This window comes from Ambystoma mexicanum, chromosome 5p, assembly GCF_040938575.1.
Source record: "Ambystoma mexicanum isolate Mex_15411 chromosome 5p, UKY_AmexF1_1, whole genome shotgun sequence".
Taxonomy (NCBI): domain Eukaryota; kingdom Metazoa; phylum Chordata; class Amphibia; order Caudata; family Ambystomatidae; genus Ambystoma; species Ambystoma mexicanum.
In genome coordinates, this window is record NC_090930.1 from 444,224,620 (window position 1) to 444,247,322 (window position 22,703).

Here is a 22,703-nt window from a genome sequence, read left to right on the forward strand (position 1 = left end):
TGTACCACGCAAACGAGTCTACTCATTGAATGCACTTGCTACTGCAGATTCAGTCTAAGAGTGCAGCATAGCCGCACCAATATATCAGATACATTGGAGTATCTTTTTACTGCATGCAGTATTTTGTTCCTTATAAGAGTTCTGCAGCCTATAAAGACATGAGTGTTCATTTAACTTGTTGGCAATATTCGGTTTGGTTCTATTTGACCTAATCACATTTGACCTAATCACATTTGATCTAATTTATTTGACCTTTTATTTGGTCTAAAATGCGGGGGAGACCCTCTGCAACCCCCCTCCCCCACATCCTCTTTACCTACCCTTCCCCATCCCCATATATACCAAAAAAAGGTCAGAAGAACTCGATCCTATGTTTTAGGTTAAATGTTTTCAGGTCAATTATGCTAATGCTGAATACTCTTGAGACACTAGCTGCTTAAGACTCACTTTGATACCCTGGGACTCAACTCTTCCTCATGTGGAGAATGTCTTCGACCAGCTGGAAATCAGCCATCACGATTTTTAAGCTCATTGCCAATTCTTAAGGTTTACTGCCAGTTGGCAGAAATGAATGGACTAGTTTCCCCCTTGCTTATCGGGGTAGAACATTACAATGTTATTGTCTGTGTTGACAACCATAGCAGGGCCACAAGTGACGTCTTGGAGCTACAGTACGTTCTTTTCAAGCAAATTATTTTCAGATGACTGGTTGCCTTATACAGCGTTCAGACAAAAGGAGGGGAAGGTAAGTGAAAAGAGATAAAGAGAAATGTACAGCTGAAGGGAGCGGATACAAAGGAGGGGGTACTATATGAGAAGAGAGGACAATTGTGAACACAACTAGATAAATAGAGCAAGAAATGGAGAAAACGCATATTGAAAGAAAAAGGAAACCAAACAAAGGTGAGCAACATACTGTCAGGGTTTGGGAATGGGATATTGCACCTCTTTTTAGAGTTGAGAGACCTTAAAAAACACTGTGCCCAGAGCCTCACAGATCGATAAGTCATGGTGGCGTGCAATGTTCTTATAACGTGAAGTTAGGGTTGCATTATGCCATGAGTGGTCGGGGGTCCAATTCCAGAAAGTTTCTATTTTGGGGTTGTCTTTACCCGCTTGCTTTCTGCTGTCATTGTCTCTCACATGAACCCTGGGCTCTGCACATTGGCGATTGGTCAGGTTAGTCTATTTCATGGCCGTAATTCCACTTTATCCCCATGCCCCCACCCGCTCCACGGAAGGTTCAGTCTCTCACTTATCTCAGTTTCCTTTCAGCTCACTGATATGCTGGTGAGTACAGTTCCCTCTGTCCCTCTGTCCTTTTGCAGTCATGCTGACTTTGCTCTGCATCTAATCATATAGTCAGCCATATTCAGTTGTATACCACTGCACAGGGTAAACCCTGTGGCCCTTGTTTTGTGTTCTTTTTGTCATCTGCTGGTCTACAGGCACCTTACTCTTTCTCCCTCATGCAGCCACAAGCTTACCCTGGAAGCTATGCCATGAATGGGTGTTCCTGCTGTGGCATGATTGTCAACGACAACAAAGCTGTGAATATTTCACTGGATACCGTACATCCTCAACATTTTAGCCCGAGTTAACTGACATAATGCAAATAGACATGTTCACACATCTCCACAAGTTGAACGAAACACCTTCAACATCACTCTTGATATGACAAAAGCAACAGTGGTTCTAGAGAGCATATCACAGCGTAAACGAAAAGCAATACTCTACCAACAACAGATTTGTTTAGCAGACTATGCAATAGGTGATTTGGGCCTGATCACGAGTTGGGCGGAATCCCGTCTGGGATACTGCCCAACTATTATAGCGTTTATCGCCCACCATCCGCTGTGAGCCTACAGTTAATCCCCATTCTCCATTGGGTCCATTGAACTCAATGGGGATTTTTTGATACAATTACCACACGGTAATACCGCCGACAGTATTTTCACTGAAAATTGGCTTTTTTCTTCTGCGTATTTACCCCCATTTCAGAGCTGGAGGTAAATAAGTCAGACTCGTGATAGCGCCAGCCCTTGAATGCGGTGCTAAAACCGTTTTTGCCACATTTATGGGCTAACAACCAACTCGTGATGAGGCCCTTTATGTGGTCATTTGCAACATTAGATAAGGATTATCAAAAAACTGGTTGAAGATAAAAGTCTTACCAAATAGATTATCCTCATCAAAGGGTATGACCATCACCTTGGACTGGACATCTGACCTGAAGTTAGTGGGCGTCAGCCAGTTTCATCGTCGGAGGGACACCCGGTTGTCCATCTGGTGAAACCCAGTATCCACAATGTCCAGCACCACCGTGATAGCGTAATCCGAAGCCACCTCATCTTCCTGGAACAGGGCCAGGGCCTCAACCTTCTTGTCCTCGGGTAGGAAGTCCAAAATGGGTCAGAGCTTATACCACAGCTTCCTTTCATAGCATGATAAGATGGCCAGGGCATTAGCAGCCTTGATGGTGGAGGCTGTGGTGTAAATGATGCGCTTTCCCACTGCATCAAGCTTCTTGGCCTCCTGGTCTGGAGGCGCCATGGCAGAAGGAGATGGGTTTGATGAGCGCTTACTGGTGGCAGCAGACACCATGGAATCCTGAGAAGGCTGTGATCTCAAGCATCTGGGGATGAGTCTGGGACTCAGTAGTTCTTCTCCAGCCTATCTATCTTTGAGGAACGGTACTTGGCATCTTCATCAAGGCCAAACCTTCATCCCAGAGATCATCCAGAAGAGACATTGACATGACGGTACCGAATGGAATAGGGCAGATGCCCTCAAGATCAAGGCGTGAAAGGAACCAACATTATCTGGTGGCGAAGACCTGGCGGGCTTGTCGGCATCCAGTGGCTCCCCGTCTGCCAGGATATAGTTATCAGACTCATCGGTATGAGTCGCAGTAGCATCCGTGTCGGTGTTAATGTGTGGGAGCTCCTCCACCACAAGGGTTAAAGGCTGGTGCAGCGTTGGTGGCAGTGTTAGCTGATGTCTCGGGCCTGATGGGTCCCTTGGTTTACGCTTTGGCATCGTAGCAGATTAAATTTAGTCGTGGATTTTTTTTTTGTCGTTTCAGAGTTCTTGCTAATAAAACTGCGTCATCCATATAGAATAACTCTGTCGATACCCAGTTTTGGACAGTCCGGACAACCTTTTAGTAATTTATCAATTATTTCTTGAATGTAAAAATTGAACAAAAGGGGGGACAGTGAGCAGCCCTGTCCCACCCCTTTTCCTGCTTCAAAGACCATGGTATTCTCCCCCCCAAACCATCGCAAACTGAAGCGCTATTTCCCTAATAGAGGAGCATGAAAATCCTAATCAATTAAGATGGAACTCCACGTGCAGATAAAGTATTCCATAGGATTTCCCTTGGTATTGAATCAAATGCTGTCTCCAGATCAAGGAAGGCAGCATATACTTTCGATGATCAGTACTGTGTATTTTTGGATCAGCATAATGAGTAAAAAACAGTGATCTATGGTGATCTATGGTTCCTCTATTCCTTCTAAAACTGGCTTGCAGCTCCCATATAATATCTATCAGGTCTTTCTTGTAGATAATTTAGGATGATCTTTCCGAAGAGTTTACCCGTACTATCCAAAAGAGATATTGGATGATAGTTAGCTGGGTTGTCTCTTCCCCCTTTTTTATACAATGGTAACATTGTAGCTTTGTCCCAGGATGCAGGACTTTGGCCAGTTCTGATTATCGCATTGAATATCCTGCACAAAATAGGGGACCAAATAGCCACCTCTTCCTTGAACAAATCCCATGGGATAAGATTGGGCCCTGCTGCCTTACCAGCTTTTGAATGGCAGTTGCTTTTGCCGCATCACCTATGGTTATATACAGCCCAGCACTAGTATTCAGGAAGGTTCCATCATTTGCTGGGATTATACACACGGATTCTTCTATTTTTGTGTACAACCTTTCAAAGTGTATCCGCCACTCTACTTGGCCTAATCAATAATCTCATATCTGGTCCCCTTTTAGCTCCCTTTCAGTTACTAATTGCCAGAAAAGTACATTATTCTTATTTTGTAGCGCCTCAGCCATACTTTCCCATTTGTCCCTAACAAAATAATTTTTATTGGAGGCTGCTATTTTTTTATATTGTAAACAAGTCTACCTTAACCTATTTTTATCTATATTTCCCTTAGACTCGATACATGCAATAATTTCCTTTTTCCCCCTCCCCACACTCTTCATCATACCTTCATTCTTACGCAAACTTTTCTTTTTAACTATATCCTTTAGGACTGAGATATGTGGAAGCAGTTTTTCTTTTAAACCCTCAAATGCTTCCAGTACACAAATGTCACTTAACTCTGTATTGCAGATAGATTGTGGGTTTGGGATGATTGAAACATACAGAGATGGTTTACCCTTCCGATCTATCACTTTCCCCCACTTGACTGTTTTACGTGCATGTCCGCCAATAGATATAACCTGGTCAGAAAATTCTCTTTTGGGTCTAGCACTCCTTGAGCCAAGGCCTCTAAATGGCGCACACAAGGGGTAATGGTCGCTCTCGGATCTTATCTGGACCTTATAATCGAGCACCCGTGGCCAGTCTACACCTGAAACACTTATATAATCGATACGTGATGAACCATTATGTCCCTTAAAGGTAACTAAGGCGGGCTGATCATTTGGAAATCGCCCGTTACACAATCTTAAATTCAGATTGTAAAGCAAACAAACTGACTCAATTGCCAGTCGATGTAATCTTGCTGGGGGTAAAACTATGGCATCAGGGATATCCCATGCTGTATCTTGGCCGTCCCATAACCCATCCAATGGAGCCACAGGTTCCAATTGAAGGTTGAACTCTCCAACTACTAAAACCATGCCACTCGCCCGTTTCCCCTCCTGGATAGTACTTAATATATCACTCAATCGATATAGGGTCTCCATTACCATTTCTGACGAGGTTTGCATGTTGTAGACATTGAACACGTCCAATAGGTCCTCGTCCCCTATGGAGATGGAGAGCCATTGTAAGTCCACCAAACCTGATTTATGATTCTACACCTTCCAGCTTAAGATAACATCCACCCAGATCATAAGGCCTCCACTGGGTCTACCTCTGGGGCCTTTTGTGGCAGGTACAAAACAAGTTTGGTAGCCTTGGAAAATAACAGGTTCAGAGGACCAGTTCTCCTGTAACACCATTACATTAAAGGTTCTCATGAATTAATACCAATTTGTATCTCCCAGAAGCCTATTTAATCCTGCTACATTCTAGGGGTATGCAGTAATAAAATCGCGACAAAAATGTCGCCTTTACAAAGAATTGCAGCAAAAATGCTGTGTTTTGACCCGGTAAAGGTCTACCCCATTATACCATTTAAGTGGAGGGGTCGTTGCAGGGGTGTCCCCCGCTCCCTTTAAATGGTATAATGGGTCTGGGGGGTTGCAGGGGTGTCCCCAGCATCCTTTACATGGATTGCGATGGCAAAACCACAGCCTTTTTGCCACGTTTTTTTGTGTAAACGGCCATTTTTGCCGCGATTTTAACACATGGAACCATTCTAGGACACCAAGGAGAAACCACCGTTGACTTTATCCTGACTACATCCTCCCTACCACTGTCAATCCACGTCCTCCAGGTCACCAAGTTGCCTAATTTGGATCCTAGATTGTCCTAAATTTTCTTGGTGGTTAGACATTTTCCCCTGGTATTCTTGCTCCCCATTCTCTGTGGATTCCCCCGTCCCTCTAAGCTGAAGATACTCTGGCGATCTTAAAACAACCGCTGTTTTCCCTACTATCATGGTCCTACAGTCTATACTAAACAAGCCCATGATCTAAGAAACACCTGAATAAAATCTAAGTCAGCATGTTGTGTTCTTCCCCTCACACAAAACACTATATCGTTTCTGGCTATAGACAGATACCCTTTTGTGTGTCGAATCCAAAATATACACTTATTATTTAGACCCTCCTGGTCCTCAAACATTCCCTCACCCTTACAGGGGATATTAGTGATTATGACCAAGGGGCGTCAATCTCTCCCTGGTGGGTTTGGTCTGTTCATTATTAGACCTCTCGCATATATGTACTTGGGCCATACTTCTTTTGGCCCAACAAATTTGGACAGTTCCTCATTGGGGTCCTTTTAGGGAACATCGGGCCGTTTCTCGGTTGGCCTGGCAGAGATAGACCATTCCTCATCGAGGCCCTATCAGGTGGGTTTTGGACATTCCTCCTTGGCATCCCATCTGGGTGTCTACCCAAAGCTAGTGTGTTTGGGCCTGTAAATGGAGGGGCCATATTGGCTTGTGCTCTGTTCAGGGTCCATTCTTTAATACTGGGACCATCTAAGATGTTATAATTCCTCCCATTCTAGGGGTTGGTTAGGCCCCTAGAGGGCATCATATTCATAACTTTTCCTTCAGATTCTTTGTTTGGGCTTGAAGTCTTCCCTTAGTGCTGGCATCTGTTGTCTCACATTGTGTCCCACCTTTGACCGAGGCTCTCAAATCATCCATCTCATTTTTAATCTCTTGCGTTACCACTAACACTTCTTTCATCCATTCTCCCATTTGAGTATGTCATTCGCCAATAGGCCCTGGTTACTGTAAACCATGTTATCCTTTACCTTCTCCAACTTGTTTGTATCCTCTATCTGTGTGTCTACTGTATTGAACTTGGGGGGTGGGGGGCTGGCTCCTCAATGTCTTTAGTTCTACAGGTTTTCCCCTTTGTTATTAATTTCTTTTTACATCCCCCTCTCTTTTTACGGCCCTTTTGACTTCTCTCTCCCTTTCCAATTTTAGGTAGGTTAGTTGGTGGGTATTTAAGCAGCGGCCTAGGTACCGATGCTACCAAAGTCCCATATCAATCAAACAACACTATTGAAGGGGGAACCTCATATACATCCAACTCCTCATTGACCCCAAGTTCTTCTCTGCCATAGTCTCTTTTGGGATCACTCAAGAAATTATTAATAGCCTCAGGCTGAAACTCAGCTCCTATAACTGAGGCATCTATGTTTACTGTCATGATGCCTGCCCCCGGAAGACCAGACCAGGCCCAGCACCCCCGGAAGCAGGCATCATGCCACTTGGAGCATGCCCAAAAGCCCCAGTTAGGGGCTGTTTGGGTACAGTCCTGGCGCCTATGGCGCCAGGCTCATAAAGATAAAGTCAGTCCTGGCGCCATGGGCGCCAGGCTCATTATTGATAACTTACCTGAAGCAGACCATGCTGCATACTCACCTGAGGCAGACCATGCTGCATGAAGACTCAAGCCAAATGAGGCTTAGGAGGGACTATTTTACTGAAGGGACTATTTTGTTACTTGGGTGGGGCTGTGGAAGAATACTTACCTGGATCTTCTTCCAAGGCTATTTAAACCACGCCCAGACAGCCACACGTGCTTCGCGTTATTCTGCTTGCTGCAGCGTAACGCTCACCGTGTTTTCAGCAGCTCCAGTCTTCAGCCACGCCCGCTTCAGTCCTGGGACTCCTGAAACAAGAAGACAAAAGGGATAAAGGTTAGAACAGGAGTTTTAACTTTAATCCTTACCTGAATCCTGATCCATTTCGCCACAGAACTGAAAGACAGAAGTCTTTGAAGCATTGCTTCGCATTCCTACGGCGCCGCACTGAACTCACCTGCTTGGCGGTACTTCAGCATTCCATCACGCTCTCTCCATCTCGCGGTCGCCCTCCGACACCTAAGGAGACAAAGACAGCAAGGTGAGCAAGGGGACTCTCTAAGGCCATACAAGCTACCCCCAAGGACTTACCTGATTTACCACGGGAGGTACTCACCTCATTTCGGGTCGGCGCAGTCAATTCTGCTTCATCGCCGTACCCCGGCCCCTAAGGGGAGAAAGCAAGGACAATACCAGTTACCCCCCACAAAACTTACCTGATTTACCACGGGGGTCTCACCTCATCTCGGGTCGGCACAGTCAACTCTGCTTCATCGCCGTACCCCGGTTCCTAAGGGGAAAACCACAATAGACTTACCTGAATCTTACCGAGTGCCATTTGGAAATCTTCAAGTGGATTAATCGGCAACCTGCAAGGAATCGGACAGAGTGAAGAGCAGACATTTGAACTCTTATGAACAATTGGACTTCAGAGTCAATACTGGAACTCACCAATTCCTCTACGCCAGTGAAGTAACTGGTCATCAACGCGCCCCTGCGGTCGACGCAGGATGGAGAGCTCATCCTTCCAAACCATCAGGTGAGACTAAGGAGGGGACATCAAGAGTGATCAGTGGGAAGACAACGGGAGTGGGGAAGGTGGGTTGACACTCAATTCCACGGGTGGTTAATTCCTCTTCTCCTTTGCAGAAGAATATTCTTGCGAGCCAGACAAACTAGGCTGAGCGGGCCAGTCCAGTAAGTCATCTCGGCGCTACACGTCACGCTGGTGGAAATAACAGTGGCCCAGTTCCGGCCGACGCCCCCGTGGGAACCAGGTGAGCGTAACATTTACACCTTTGTGGGCACTAGGCAGTAATTTATCCTGACAGTGTAATTTTCAATAATGTTGGTATCATGTGTTTTCAATGTTATGGCATGTATATTGACAGGGAAATACTTGTTTTTCCTCCTTCATGGCCCAGCAATAATATAACCTCAAAGGGTTCTAATTTATCTGTTTTTGCAGTGTGTCTAGTACCCGTTAAGGCAGTCTGCAGTTAATTTTGTTTTCCTATTGGCTCTGGGTAACAAAAGTCTATTAAATCAAAATCTCCCCCGCCACCCTCCTTCGATACAACATCTATACCCTCTATGCCATCCAAATCTAACAGTAGGACCTCAATCTCAGAAATTAGAACATTTACATCTTTTATCAGTTGCAACATTTTTGAGATTTTATTCTTAGTGGCCCCAGGGGGGTCAACCACTTCTGCTTTCCTTTTACCTATTTCCTCTAAAAAAAAAAGAAAAGAATGGGGTTTGTCACCTATTAGCAGATCCATTGTCAGAAATATTAATAGCTCTGGGTAAGGATATATCTAAAGTGCAATGTGCGAAAGTGCTGAAAGATGCTAAAGTACTTGGTGCTTAACTTACAAAACTAATGTTACTGTTAAAATACAAGTACAATACAGAAATACAATGGCAATTATTTAAAAAGAATTAAAATGTGTTGACCTAACACTTATACATCAATTAATAAAATCCAGCTATTTCAGTGAATTAGTCTGTGATGCTCTTCCCAAAGTGTTCAAGTGTTAAAATGCTTAAAAAAAAAAAAAAAAAGAGCTCAACCAGAAAAGCCAGCAGTAACTTAAGTGTGTATAATGCTACCAGAAAAAGAACAGGAGCAGGGGACATTACAATCGCGGTGCAGACAGACCGATTTAATTATTTCTGTCTTCTACTGCTGGCGCCTCTGACCTAAGACCAGGTTAAGGCTTGCTAGTGCTGGCCAGCCGCAGACAAGATATCTCTTTTACAAGGTTATGGAAGTGAGGCACGCCCGATTGGCTAGGGCGGCACCCATAGACCGACTCCCCCTCCTCGATCCCCTCAACTTCACGCCTCACTAATCTGCTTCAGTTAATAATTATCAGGCTTATTGGCAGCTGCACACTTGGTTCTTGGCCCTGATCCTTTCCCGGTTCAGTTGTAATTAAACTTAACATGACACAGCTCAGCAGTCAGTAAGCAAAAGAAAAGCAGCAGCCTTACTTCCTTAGTGATGCAATCAAGGTCCAAGGTTAATGGGATCAGACCGCTTGGGGCACCTCTATTTCGTCAACAGCTTCTCCATACTAACATGTAGTAGAGCCACACCAAGCGTCACCAACTCCACCCTCGCTTGCTCAACTCCCAGCAAAAGCGCAACTCCTGCGCCCTTGCTCCCCGCAGGCTTTCAGCCCTGCAGGGGAGATGGTTAGCTTTTGAATGAAAAGGGGGCGTGGTCTAGGTGCCGGTGTAACGTCACTTTCTGCTATCTGTCAGAAAATCCTATCGGTAGGAAAATCTGACAGGAAATGTAATGTTATTTTTTGCTACCCGTCTGAAAATCCTACCGAGAGCAGGCATTGGGCAACCCACCCAGGGGTAGGAAAAAGTGACAGGGTCGGAAAATCTGACAGCCTGACCTGTCATTTTTTCCTACCCGTCAGAAAATCCTACCAAGAGCAGGCATTGGGCAACCCACCCAGGGGGGGGGAGAGGGTTAGCTTTTGAATGAAAAGGGGGCAGGGCCTAGGTGCCGGTTGTACGGTGGCCCTCGTGGGATTGATGCAGCTTCTGCAGATAGCGTGACTCCTGCACCCTTGCTCGCTGCAAGCTTTCAGCCCAGCGGGGGAGATGGATAGCTTTTGAATGAAAAGGGGTGGAGCCTAGCTGCCGGCTGTACGGTGGCCCTCCTGGGCTTGATGCAGCTTCTGCAGATTGCTCGACTCCTGCACCCTTGCTACCCGTGGGCTTTATGCATGTACATTTTGTGGGGCAGGATGACGGAGTCTAGGAATCTTTTATGTACAGAGGGTGGGTAATGGTGTGCAACTTTTAATGAAGCCTTTACCAGATCTGCCCTTCCACTGGACATACCTACCAGTTTGTAAATATATTCTGAATGTAATTCTACTTCTCATTCCTTTTGCAACACAGGATTAATTTATGAACACACAATACGTACGTGAGATAAGTATTATGAGGAGAATATTGGCATTTAAAAATCGGGAGATGGACTTAAACATTTTGTCACCTTCAATGGTGTTAGGATGCATTTGTGTATATCCTAAATGAGGGGGCAGGCGGGTGGACTGACGGGGAATGTGTGATCTCCAAACCCCAGCAAAATCTGAGTAAAATGATTAGAACTAAGTGTGCACTGTCTGTAGCGCGTTCTGATTTCAGTATCATACCAAAATGTCAAATGCAATTACTGAGAGGCACAAAATACCGAATTTCGACAGCCCCATTTGATTGCATATGCATATATGTGTGTGGGGGGGTAAGTCAATAAAAAAGGTGGAGGGTTATGGAGGCCTGTGCGGTTTGGGGGGTATCGCCCCCCGCAAATATATGTGGTTAAATGGAGCAGAAGAAAAATGAAATCGGTATTTTGGGTTTCGAAATTTTATTTCCGAAGTGATCACATACATCCCTGATTTTAAAGTCAAGCCGACATGACTTGCATGTGGACTAGCCAGGTACATTATGACCTGAATGAAGGCAACTGCACAAACTTATTTTTTTAATTAACTTTTTCGTACCATTTAACTTTCAAAACAGCAACGCGTACATGGCCACACAGAACCCCATTGTCTTGGCCCGCAGGTGCATTTCGTAGGTGTAGGAAAACACACATGGCCAGAGATTCACTATTGTGCAAGCTGTGCATTTCGGACTATAACTAAAGTCCTGAATAACAATTAACTACGACACATGTAGCGAATTTACCTCAAATTCTCGGCGTTTTTCATAAATTGGAATTATCATCTTGGAAATTTCAGCAATGATTTCATAGCGCTCCGCTTTCCATAAACCATCAACGCATTGTTCCAGCAGCTCCACCAACACCTCCTAAGAAAGAGAAGTACAAGGGTCACATCTGAGCAGTTCAAGACGTTCCTAGTGATCAGCATGGTCTGCCCTAAAGGGAGAGAACACTGGACACACAAGGTAATGTATGAAAACGAAATTGTGGGATTTATTTAATTTGTAATGCGCACACAGCTAACTGAATTGCCTCTGGCTGCTGGACGGAGACGGAGAAGGAGGTAAGACACTTAAGCAGGGCACAAGAAGCGTGAGAGCAACAGTTAAAGTTGCCCATGGATGATAATGGAAGGAGAACGACGTAGACATTGCAGTCGATTGGGAAGAAGAGAAGGCAGGTTAGAAGATGTACGTTTTCACTGCAGGCCTAAATTGCAGGACACACCATGGCTCAGGGGTACTACAGGATGGAGTCACAGTTGAGGGAGAAGGACAGTAGTATCTGTTGCCAATACTCTTGCCTCAGTAAGATGGGATTGGGAAGGGGTTGGAGTCGGATGAGCAGAGAGATCCTGTTGGTTGGTAGTGGTGGGTTTTGTTTTGCAGTAGTGGTGGGATGGCAGACCATGAATGTTTTCTAGATAATATAAACCCCCTTTAACTTGATCCTGGCTACCCCTGGAAGCCAGTGGAGACTTCTAAAGTGGTTTGAAAACGACTGATGCTTTTTTAAACTAAAGTTCAAGTGGACGTCTGGGTTTTGGAACTTTCGGAGTTAATGGCCCTCATTACGGGTCTGGCGGCAACCGTGCTGGTGCTACCGGCAGGTTGCCGCCGGACCCGTAATTATTTACCAGCGCCTGACTTCCCCGTGCCACCGGGAGATTACAACCCCAGCATCCCGGAAAGTCAGGCGCCGGCAAATTGTAAGTCCCCATTCCCTGAGAGTCCTATGGGACTCTCTGGGAAAGGGGACCGCGGAAGCACTGGCAGCATTATTAAAGGTGCCGGTGCTTCCGTGACGGGTCTGCCTATCGTGTCCGCTGTGCCTGGCAGGGTCAGACCTGTCGGGCATGGCGGCTACAGCAGGCAGACCTGTAGTTTGGCGGTCCAGAAACACCAGTGCCGTAAGCTTACCGGCACCGTTGATTCTGCACTGGCAAACTTAGAATGTAGCCCACTAACTTTGATAGGGTGGGAGCCTGCTTTGAGGTCACAGCTGATAGCAGTCTTGAGTTGATGAGAGCTCTGTCTACCGAGGAGGGGGTTGCCGTCAGAATGCAGCTGAGGATCGTATGCAGTAGATTCTTCTGGAAAAAAACATGGCTTTTTTGTTTGAAAATGTTTGTTATTTTTCCACATAGAAACAAAACAATGTTGAATCCACAACTCGATGTGCATATAGTATTTCTCTCATGCGGTCTATATAAATATATAGATACCCATTACCATTTAAGTATTTATGCATTTAACCCACCTGGTCACATACCCTTTGCAAAGAACTTTCTTGTTTTCTAGCGGGTCTTTCGCTATGGATGAGTAAGAACATAGGACAGCATCCACCCCACCTGCCCCCCCTCCCATCCTCCTCAGCTGACTCTGTGCACCAGGTGCACATTAAAACCCATGTGCATCTCACAAGAGTACCTTGTATCGCCCGGCCCCGGTACATACCTCCCCCAACAAGGCCTAGCTAGATACATGCCTCAAACAAGTCCCATGTCCTATCCTCTTAGTGTCTGCTTCTCGCAGAGGCTTTCCTTTCTAGTTTGCATATGTGTGCGAAAATAATTCTCCATTTGCTCATTCGCACAGGAGTTTTAGCCTTGCAATTCGTCAGAAGGACTTTTTGCGCTGTAAAGGACCTTATGTGTACGAGCATAACGTATGGTTTTGAGTCATGCCAGTCATCTTCTTCTATTCCAAACAACATATGTTTGGGATTGTATATAGGTGAGCTGCCCAGAATCCCTTTTATAGTGGATGACACCCGAGTCCAAAAAGGATGCAAGTGGGGGCAGCCCCACAGCATGTGTCCCATAGTACCTGCCTGCGTACATCACCTCCAGCAATGAGAGCTATTTGTTAGGCCAATGGAGTACATTTTGCAGTGGGTGTAATAGATCTGTAGCACTACACTGTATCTCCCTATTTCTGTTATTATATGAGACTGGGTTGATTGCTGCAAAGAGGAGTAGACATGCTCAAAATCCACTGCCACATTAGGTTTTTCAGACCATACTTAGGCTAACTTGTTGTTTCAGAGCAGATTGTTAGGTATGAGGATCTTATAGAATTCTTTCACCCTTTCAAAGTCATTGTAGTTTCCAAGAGTGTCATGTCTCTAGCATGTGTTTCATTCGAGATTACGTCTTCCATATTGGAGATTAGTAACCCGGCGAGAGACAATCAGAAGGCAAGAGCCATTCTGATTGGCTCTCGCCAGGTCCCTACCCGGCCGGGAATCCCTTCATCGGGATTCCACGGCCTTTGTTCCCGGCGGGGGGCGTGGCAGCCCCTCAGCCAATGAGGAGGCTCGAAGCTGGGCCATCCCCGCGGCTGAGAGGCTGCCTTCGCCCCCCGCCGGGGACTCGGGTAAGGAATTTATTTTTTCTAAATCCCCTCCCTCTCCCCTCCTCCCCCCCACTTACCTTCTTGTTCCTGCGTACCCGGCGGGGGACAAGGAATGCCTAGAGCTGTGTGGAGACTCGGAGCAGGGCCATCCCCGCTCCACGCCTCCACACGGCTGGAGGCTTCCCTCGTCCCCTGCCGGGGATGCAGGTACGTTTTTTTTTTCTCCCCCCTCCCAACCCCACTTACCTTATTTTTGATCCTTTTTCGGGAGCGGACGCAGATGGCCGCCATGGAAAGGGAAAACGGACTCTGGCGGCCATTTTCTTGGTCGTTTTTTTTTCTCCTGAAACACTGCAGCGCCGAAACGCCGCAGTGTTTCAGGACAAAAAAAAAAGCTTTTAGTGCCCCGGTCACGCAATTTTCGCTCGGGTCCTTACCTATGGGCCCCGGGGCATTACCTGAGACGGTAATGCCCCCGACGCTCGGGTTCTATTGCTTAATTAGAGATCTATGACATAACCATTCCCCCTGGTAAATACCAGCTCATCCCTGATTTTATCAAAGGGTCTTGGGACAAAGTTCTCATAAAGGTGTGACACTGGGATATTTCGCCCCGTTAATCTTTCATCTGAATATTGCAGCATCAACGCTGCTGGTGTGCTGATCGAGGACAGAACTACTATGATAGAGGTAGATGTGTCATGCAGTAAATTAGAAGCATATGACTACTGTGGCATCTACTATGGCAAGCTGTTTAATATGTCTGGGGATCAATCTAGGAGGTATAGCAATAGGTTCAATCAACTTAAAGTGTCTGGGCGCAGCTATCTCCATTGATCTCCAACTAGCCCTGTCGCAGGTATTCAGTCAACGTTTTATTCAGAATAGTTGTGCCGCCTGGTATTATGCCCTCCCTGATGAGAGGACTAGGCTTGCAGGATTTTGAGATTCATTATGGCTTTCTTGTGGCGCCATATGAACGACTAAAGTGTTGGTCCAGATCCCTGATCATATCTACTAGGGGAGCCGCGGGGATCATCTGGGACAGATAAACGAGTTTAGGGAGGGAGTTCATTTTAATTGCCTAAATCCTTCCAGTCAGTGATAATGGGAAGATATTCCATCTAGCCAAATCCGATTAATTGTAGACACCATCAATGGGAAATTGATGTTTGTCAATCTGTGGAAGTCGGGACCAAAATAGACTCCCAAATACTTAATTGCATCAGTCTGAAGTCTAATGGGTGTTACCCTGCCTGGATTTAGGGGGATGTCTGATCTCAGCGGTATCATTTCTTATTTATCAAAGTTTACCTTGTAGGCTGCGATTGGTCAAAATTCATTCAGTAAAACCAGTGTGTGTGGCAGAGTTTTTGACAGAAAAATATTGTCAGCTCATAATGATATGCAGTGCTCACTTTATCCGATTTAAATGCCTGTTATGTACTTATCTGTTCTGAACCTGGAGACAAGAGGCTCAATTGCCAGGGCATATAATACTTTCAAAAACGGGCAACCGTGCCAGTGTGTAAAATAAATGGGGGTGAGACATAGCCATTATGTTTATGTTTATTGCGTTTATATAGCGTTTTACGCCAAAGCACTTAGTGACCACCACTGTATTGGTTTGTCATACAAAAGTTTGACCATATTAAGAAAATATCCCCTGATGCCAAACTTAGCCAACCCCATAAACATATGATCCCAGCAGACTCTATCAAAGGCTTTCTCAGCATCTAGGGATAAAATCTTACCATCAGCGTCTACCAGGGACACAATTATATTAAAAAGCATCCACATGTTGCGTTGGGAGTGTCTGCCAAGTATGAACCCCGTCTGATCTTGATGTACCACTTTGGGCAAAACATGTTCAAGTCACTCTGCGCGGCACTTAGCAAAAACCGTTACATCCGCATTAATAGGGGAATTGGTCTATAGGAGCCACATAACATGGGGTATTTACCAGGTTTATGGAAAACGACATTTGAGTCTTAGAGTTTGTGCAGCTGATTTGCCAGTTGATCTTCTTTGTGTAGTACAGCTCGTTCGAGGAAATTTATTTTGCATCTTCTTCTAAAGGTCAATCGGAAAGGCCAGCTGGGCTTGCCGATTTCCTGCTGGCTAGCTTGGATATCGCCCTTTAGATTTCGGCCTCCGAAATGTATGGGTTTAGAGTGTGAATCTCTTCTTCTGACAGTAGTGGTAACTCTACCTCTCATAGGAAAGTGAAGAAGTGGTCTGTATCCGTATCCGCCGGCTGCGTATATAGGCCAGAGTTGTACGCTGAAAATGCCTTATTCATGGCATCATTATCACCTTCCAGTTCCCCCAAGGTGGTTGGGATATTTATGATAACTCTGACGTGTTGTTGGTATTTTAGTTCATAAGCCAGTAATGTATGGGGTCTGTCGCCCACCTCGAAAAAGATTTGCTCCCACTTGGAGAATTATTTTCCAGACCTGGAGGTCGTTATCATTTTAATTCAGCCCTAATTTTACACAGTTCAGGGACCAGCGACTGATTTCTAGTACTTTCAAAGAAGTGTTCCAGTTTTCAGAATTCTCTCAGTAATCGCTCCTCACTGCATTTCCTTTGCTTCAATTTATGTAACTATCTCGATTTATAGAATGGTTTCAGAGCGAAGCTTTAAAAGCATCCCACAATTTTAATACATTCAAGTCTGTTGCGAGGTTATGGTCCTAAAACCAATCTACCCATTCAATTGGCCCCTCAAGGAAGTATGTGCGTCCAAGTGTGGTCAGATTTAAATTCCAAAGAGGTGTTTCGCACCACGATCACATGGTTCAATAGAGTCATCTGTAAAACCTTGCAGATTGTGATCTTGTGTAATATATTTGAGGGTATCAGCCAGTAATCTAGTTGCACATAGCTGTGTCGTCTACATGATACGAAGGACAAGTCTTTGTCAGTGAGGTGCGTGGTCTGCCAAACGTCAATAAATCTAGACTTGGACATCAAGTTGCACGATGGTGCATAATACCCCTGTCCTATCCAGCCTCCATGCAACTTTCCATATTCTATGAGGTCAAGATGGGTTTCCTGGAGGAATGCCATATCTACTTGCTTATCGCGCAATCAATTCAGTAGTCTGTGGCGCTTAATTGGGCTGTTCAGTCCCTGAACATTCAGTTTCAACATTTCAAGTTTAAGGTGTGCCATATGAAAGGATATTATTTCTTAGCTTGCTCAACTCCCTCTGCACCTACATGTAGCTGCCTGCTTTTGCTCATTGATATTTGTGTCTGCACAAGCATCTATAGGGTGTTATCAAGCACCAATAAACATCCTAGTTCGCACCTCTTTGCGCAAGCATAACCATTTAGCAATCTCGACCGGACCCTAAAGCGTTCAAAGTGGTGCAGTGGTCCTGCTGGGACCCAAACATATAACAGAAATGTGGTTAAGAACCTGGAGAAACAAAACATATTACATTGTGAGCTTAATAGTAGACCACAATAAGAAAAATGAAAACTAATATTGAAAAAAAGACTGGGTAGCCATGTTCTGCACAAGTCGAACCTCCACATAAACCTGTTCTTTCAGTGTTGGGGTCAGGGGTTAGCTGATGTGCCAGTATTCCTAAGCACGGCAACTGTGCTCCAGCCTTCCCCTGTGGCTGTAATATTCTTTTTAGACCTAACTGGGAGAGGAGAGGAAAGGAAAGGTAAAGAACGGAGAGGAAAGGGCAGGTTCCAAAGCTGTCAGACTGTTTCCCCCCTGAATATTCATTTACTCAAAACATCCACCGAGGGATTCCAAAGTCTCTGCCCTCATCGCGATCAATGAAACTTGTGGCTCCACCATTTTATGCCTACTGTGCATCCAAGGGAGAGTCCAGCCACTGGGCCTATCTTCTCCAGTGACTCTTGTTGCAGAATACGCCTGCAGCCTTTATTACGTAACTTTTCTTTTACCTCTTCCCAGAAGCTAAACAGTGTTCAGCTCTTTTGGAGCCCACTTTCTTTCATTCATGGTGAATATCCTCCTGGACCAAGCCTGATTTGCATATGGTCTTTCCCATTTTGTTATGGCTTAGCAGGGAAAGAACTATGGTCTGGAGGGTTGTCCAGAGAAATGTATTTTGTTGTACTGTTCCAGAAACAGCCACGCGTCATGAGATGTATTGAATGTATGCCACTGTTTCTGATGCTGAAAGCACTATATAGCAGGGAAGGACTGATAATAGCGGTGGTCAGAATTTTACAGTGCGCCAAACAGGGGGATCAATTCCATTCACCTTCTCAATACCTCCACAGAAAAGTCATTGAATAATATAACTGTTGAGCCACTGGTGCGGAAAGCTCTCATCACTGTCGATTTGTTTTGAAAGTTCAAGAAGCGTAAAATTATTATTTTCAGCATCTCTGTCTGGTTAGGTTTTAGTATCAGAGCTCTGTGAGCCCTTACAATCACCATATCCCTCACATTTGATAGTTGTATGTAGATCTTCTTGGAATAGTTGGCATAAATACTTCTCAAGTTTTGCCCCTTCTGATTCTTCTGGCAGTCCCCCCAATCTTATATTACTTCTTCTTGAACGATTTTCCTTGTCATCCACCTTAACTGTTAGACATTTGGCTTCATTATAAGTCCAACGGTAACCTGCCGGCTGCCGGACTGAAACACTGTTTCCGCTGCCTGATATCCTGGTGCCACCAGCACATTACAAGTCTGGGCAGCCCAGGATATCAGGCAGTGGAAAATGTTAGTCCCCATTCCTGTGGAGTCCCATAGGATTCCACGGGAATGGGGACTCAGAAGCACCGGCACCATTGCGAATGGCGCCGGTGCATCTGTGACAACTCTGCTTTCTGGGGCCGTTGTGCCTGGCAGATCAGACCACCCGGGCGCACAGGCCCAGGAAAGCACAGTTGTAGTCAGCTGGCGCAGAAAGGGTCCCGGTACGTTGCTACTGGCACCCTTATTTCCGCACCGGCAGACTCATGATGAAGCCCATTGTATTTCTTTTATAGCAGTTCTGTAGAAAGGGTCTCATGGTTATCTTCCACCTCGCTTGTTCTCTGTTGTTTGTCAGTGATGCAGTCTGCCTGCACATTTATGATCTGCTCATTTCTTACATAATATCCTGAACCATGTTATCGGATTCTAGTTTTCTTTTTTTTCAAGGTATTTCATATCTGAAAGAAAATCCTCGATCTATGAAGATGTAGCCATTTTGTTGTGGTTCCTGGTGGAGCTCTGACCTCTAAGCGGTGTGGCGTTCAGTGGTACCCAATCTTGCTCTTCTGGTACTGATATGCTAGTATGTGAGGACATAGCGCATAGTTGAGGTTGAGGTAAGTTGTGAGTCTAAGTGTGTTGCCTCTTAGTGAGTTCACAGATTGGGAGCCTATCTGGCTCCACGATAGGTCTCCAACTGAGCTCTGTGTCAGGGCACGTACTTCATTCTCAAAATGTAGCTAGTATAGTAAAGCCCCTTTATCTTGCATTCAGTGTGACTAGAGCCTAGTTAGCCATGGCCAACCTTGGTTCTGACAGCTTTATCAGCAACAGTGGGGGTCCACAGGGCATCGGTCCCTGGCAACCCTATCCAGGGTACACATATATATTGAGCTCCTGTCAGTGTAAATACAATATGGTTGCTGAAGCGTGAACATGTTGCAAGCAAACACAAACACCCAGACATGCACCGGCATGAGCTATGTTTGCATCTGTCTTGACAGTCATTCCCTTGAGATCTTAATGTATGTCAGGCTGCACACCTTCGCTGTGGCGTACAGCGTTAGGCCGGTTGGGGACGCATCACAAAGCCCCTCTACTCTTCCCGCTTATTGCTCTAGGCAACAGGGTCAGCTGATTAATGTACCTGCAGCAACATGTGGTGGCCCACAGTGTCAAACACCATAGATTGAGCAGGATTAGCATGGCTAAATTGCCAGAATCAGCTAGTGGTAGGGACTCATCTCACACTGAGATTAAAGCTGATTTCATGCTGTGATGGACGAGGAATTCAAACTGAAGGTGATCAAAAAATGTTTTTTATTTTACGTGTTTTTGGAGCTGGGAATAGTGATGGGTTGGAAGACTGCATGATGTTTGCGGTTGAATGAGGGTTTTTCAGGAAGTATTTCAGTGAGTTTGTAATTGAGCCTGTAGATAAGGCACTGTTGATGATATCTGACAATGGGAGAGTGAGAATGAGGTAATGGCCAGCCACAGTGGATGAGGGATATGGTCAGCAGAGTCTTGAGCCGCTACTAGTGATTTGTGCAATTTGTGGCTGAGAGCTAATGAAATCAGCTGGAAGTCGAATTTAGGCAGAGGTGCGAGGTTAATTGGGATGATGGGGATATAGTCAGTTGGTATATTGGAGTTGATAGAAGAGGTGCTATTTTGTATGATTTCCTCAATCTTTTGGGTAACGAAAGGGGAGTGGTTGTCACAAAGACACTGGGCCTTATTATGACTGTGCCGGACTGGTAACAATGGTGTGGGTAAGCCTACCGGCACCGTTGTTACCAGACCGGCACAGTACGACTCTGCGGGCGGGTGCTGTCCCGACCACCAGGGTCATACCTGGACGGCACCCGCTCGCAGAGTTCTCACAGGAGCACCGCCACCGTTGGGTTCCTATGGGACACCATGGGAATCGGTCTAACAAAATTACTGGTGCCTGATTTCCCGGCTGCGGGGTGGTGTTACCGGGAAGTCAGGCACCTGTAATTGTTTTGGGTCTGCCGGCAACCCGCCGGTATCACCGGCAGGGTTACCGCCAGACCCGCAATGAGGCCCACTGAAGCTGTGTAATCGTTGTTATAGTGCATACAGTGGGTATGAATGACTGCACACGTTTAAAGAGCTATTGAGGGAGGTGCATAGCATCCCTCACTTTTGAGAAGTAATCCATTTTAACAGCAAAGAATTTATGGTAGAGAGTGTGATTACCAGACAGAAGATAAATACAAGGGGGGTTTGGGCATTTGTGCCAAACCATCTGCAATTTTCATCAGTGCTTTTTGAGAGATTTCAGTGAATCGTTAAAACTGATTTTGAAGTCTAGATAACCCTTTCTGGGGCAGGGCACATTAGGCCACAGTCTGATTGATTGCCAGAGAGAGAAAAAATGGGGGTGTGGAGGATAAAAGAGCTTTAGCATGAATTGTTTGAATTTGGTTGACTCCCCAGTTTTGCAGGATCTAAACAAGGCAGGTTTGGGTTTTGGTGTGGGATTGGGAAGAGTTATTTATGGTGGTGGCAAATAAAAGGCTGAGTAGGTGATGGTCTACAAATTTAAGGGCAGTAGAGAAACAGCCTGTGTTTTTTGCAAGCATTTGGGCCAACATCTCGAAGTTGATGATGTCACAGTCATCAATGGACCATTTCTCTCTTGGAATTGTGGGGTCTTTTTCCTAAAGGTTAAAGTCGATCACAATCAGGATATAATCTGAAGTCAGGAAGGCATGAGTGAGGACGGTGGAGAGACAATGCAATAAAATCCAGTGGGGACCAGGATGGCAGTGATAAGTGAAGAACTTGAATTTGTATGAATAACTAATGGCCAGTTGTATGCCCAGCATATCGCAAGATGGTGATGGACTAAGGTCTAGACAGGTGATTTGTACATTGGATTTTTGTATATGATTGCTACACCGCAACCTCTGACAACAGGTTCTCCTCTGATGTAAGATGGAGAAACTGTTCAGCATGAGTTTTGGAAAGCAATCAGGAGAATCATTTATGAACTAAGTTTCATGAGAATACGTACATTGTAGTCTAGAAGGATGCCATACATTCTGTTACCATGATGCCCAGAAGATCTAGCATTAATGCTGCCACATTTGAGGGAGGAAGAGTCTGTTGTGCAAAGAAGATCACATGAGGTAAGTGTATCTATCAGTGGGGAAGGAAGCACCACTAATGTAAGTGACAGATCTGTAATAGTGAAACTTCTGAAGGTTTGCAGGAGGAAGTGGACTTGTGTCTATTATTGTTGGTGAGGAATAGACAGTAGAACAGCCCTCACTGATGAAAGGAATTAGGCAGACAGAAGGTAGCTTAGATGGTGAGCCTAACTGATATGCAGGCTTAGCGAGTACAGTTGGCAACCCCTATAAGGTGTTTTTTTGCTGAAGAAGGACAGCAAATTAATTACTTGCTCCTAAAAAAGGATAGCAGCTATGTGCCATGTCAGTGAGAATAGAGCAGTATCATGTGTTTGTATACGTCTTCCAAATACGGAGACAATTGTGTTTATAATTTGCTGCTTTAAATAGTGCTAAAAGGAGCTTGGAGGACAACAAGCTACATATAATTTACTCTGCTTCTTGTAAAGTTTGCTGTATGTTGTGTTGTTGCCTTACTCCTGAATAGATGCAACACATTTGAGTACGGGTGCATTGAGGTGGCGTTCCACGCCTCATAGCTCGCTGGCAACAATACGTGCTGACAGGTGGCATCTTTAGCCCATACGGTCTCAGTGCACAGTTCCAAATTCGTTAGCCATTGTAGGTAGCATATTGTTGGATACTGTTTACTGTAATTATATAAGGTCGGAGTTGCTAGTGAACCTATGATCTTAGTATTAAATGGTTTACTCATTACGTAGTGGTTGTCTGCCCCGTAATTCTGTGGCAAAAAACACTCTCTAAAAAATCAACTAAAGGTGCTAATATTTCTTTGTCTCCTATTGTGGAAATGCCAAACATGG

The 22,703-nt window shown here is 45.2% G+C and overlaps 1 protein-coding gene across 5 annotated transcripts in view; it reads right to left on the reverse strand.

Annotated features, from left to right (window-relative positions):
• Window positions 1-22,703, reverse strand: part of DOCK11 (dedicator of cytokinesis 11) — a 1,707,663-nt gene that overhangs the window by 264,647 nt on the left and 1,420,313 nt on the right. For all 5 annotated transcript variants that reach the window (XM_069612850.1, XM_069612848.1, XM_069612847.1 and 2 more), the window contains one exon: window positions 11,402-11,524. In XM_069612850.1, coding sequence (XP_069468951.1) covers window positions 11,402-11,524 — 123 coding nt within the window. The remainder of the gene's footprint in view (window positions 1-11,401; window positions 11,525-22,703) is intronic.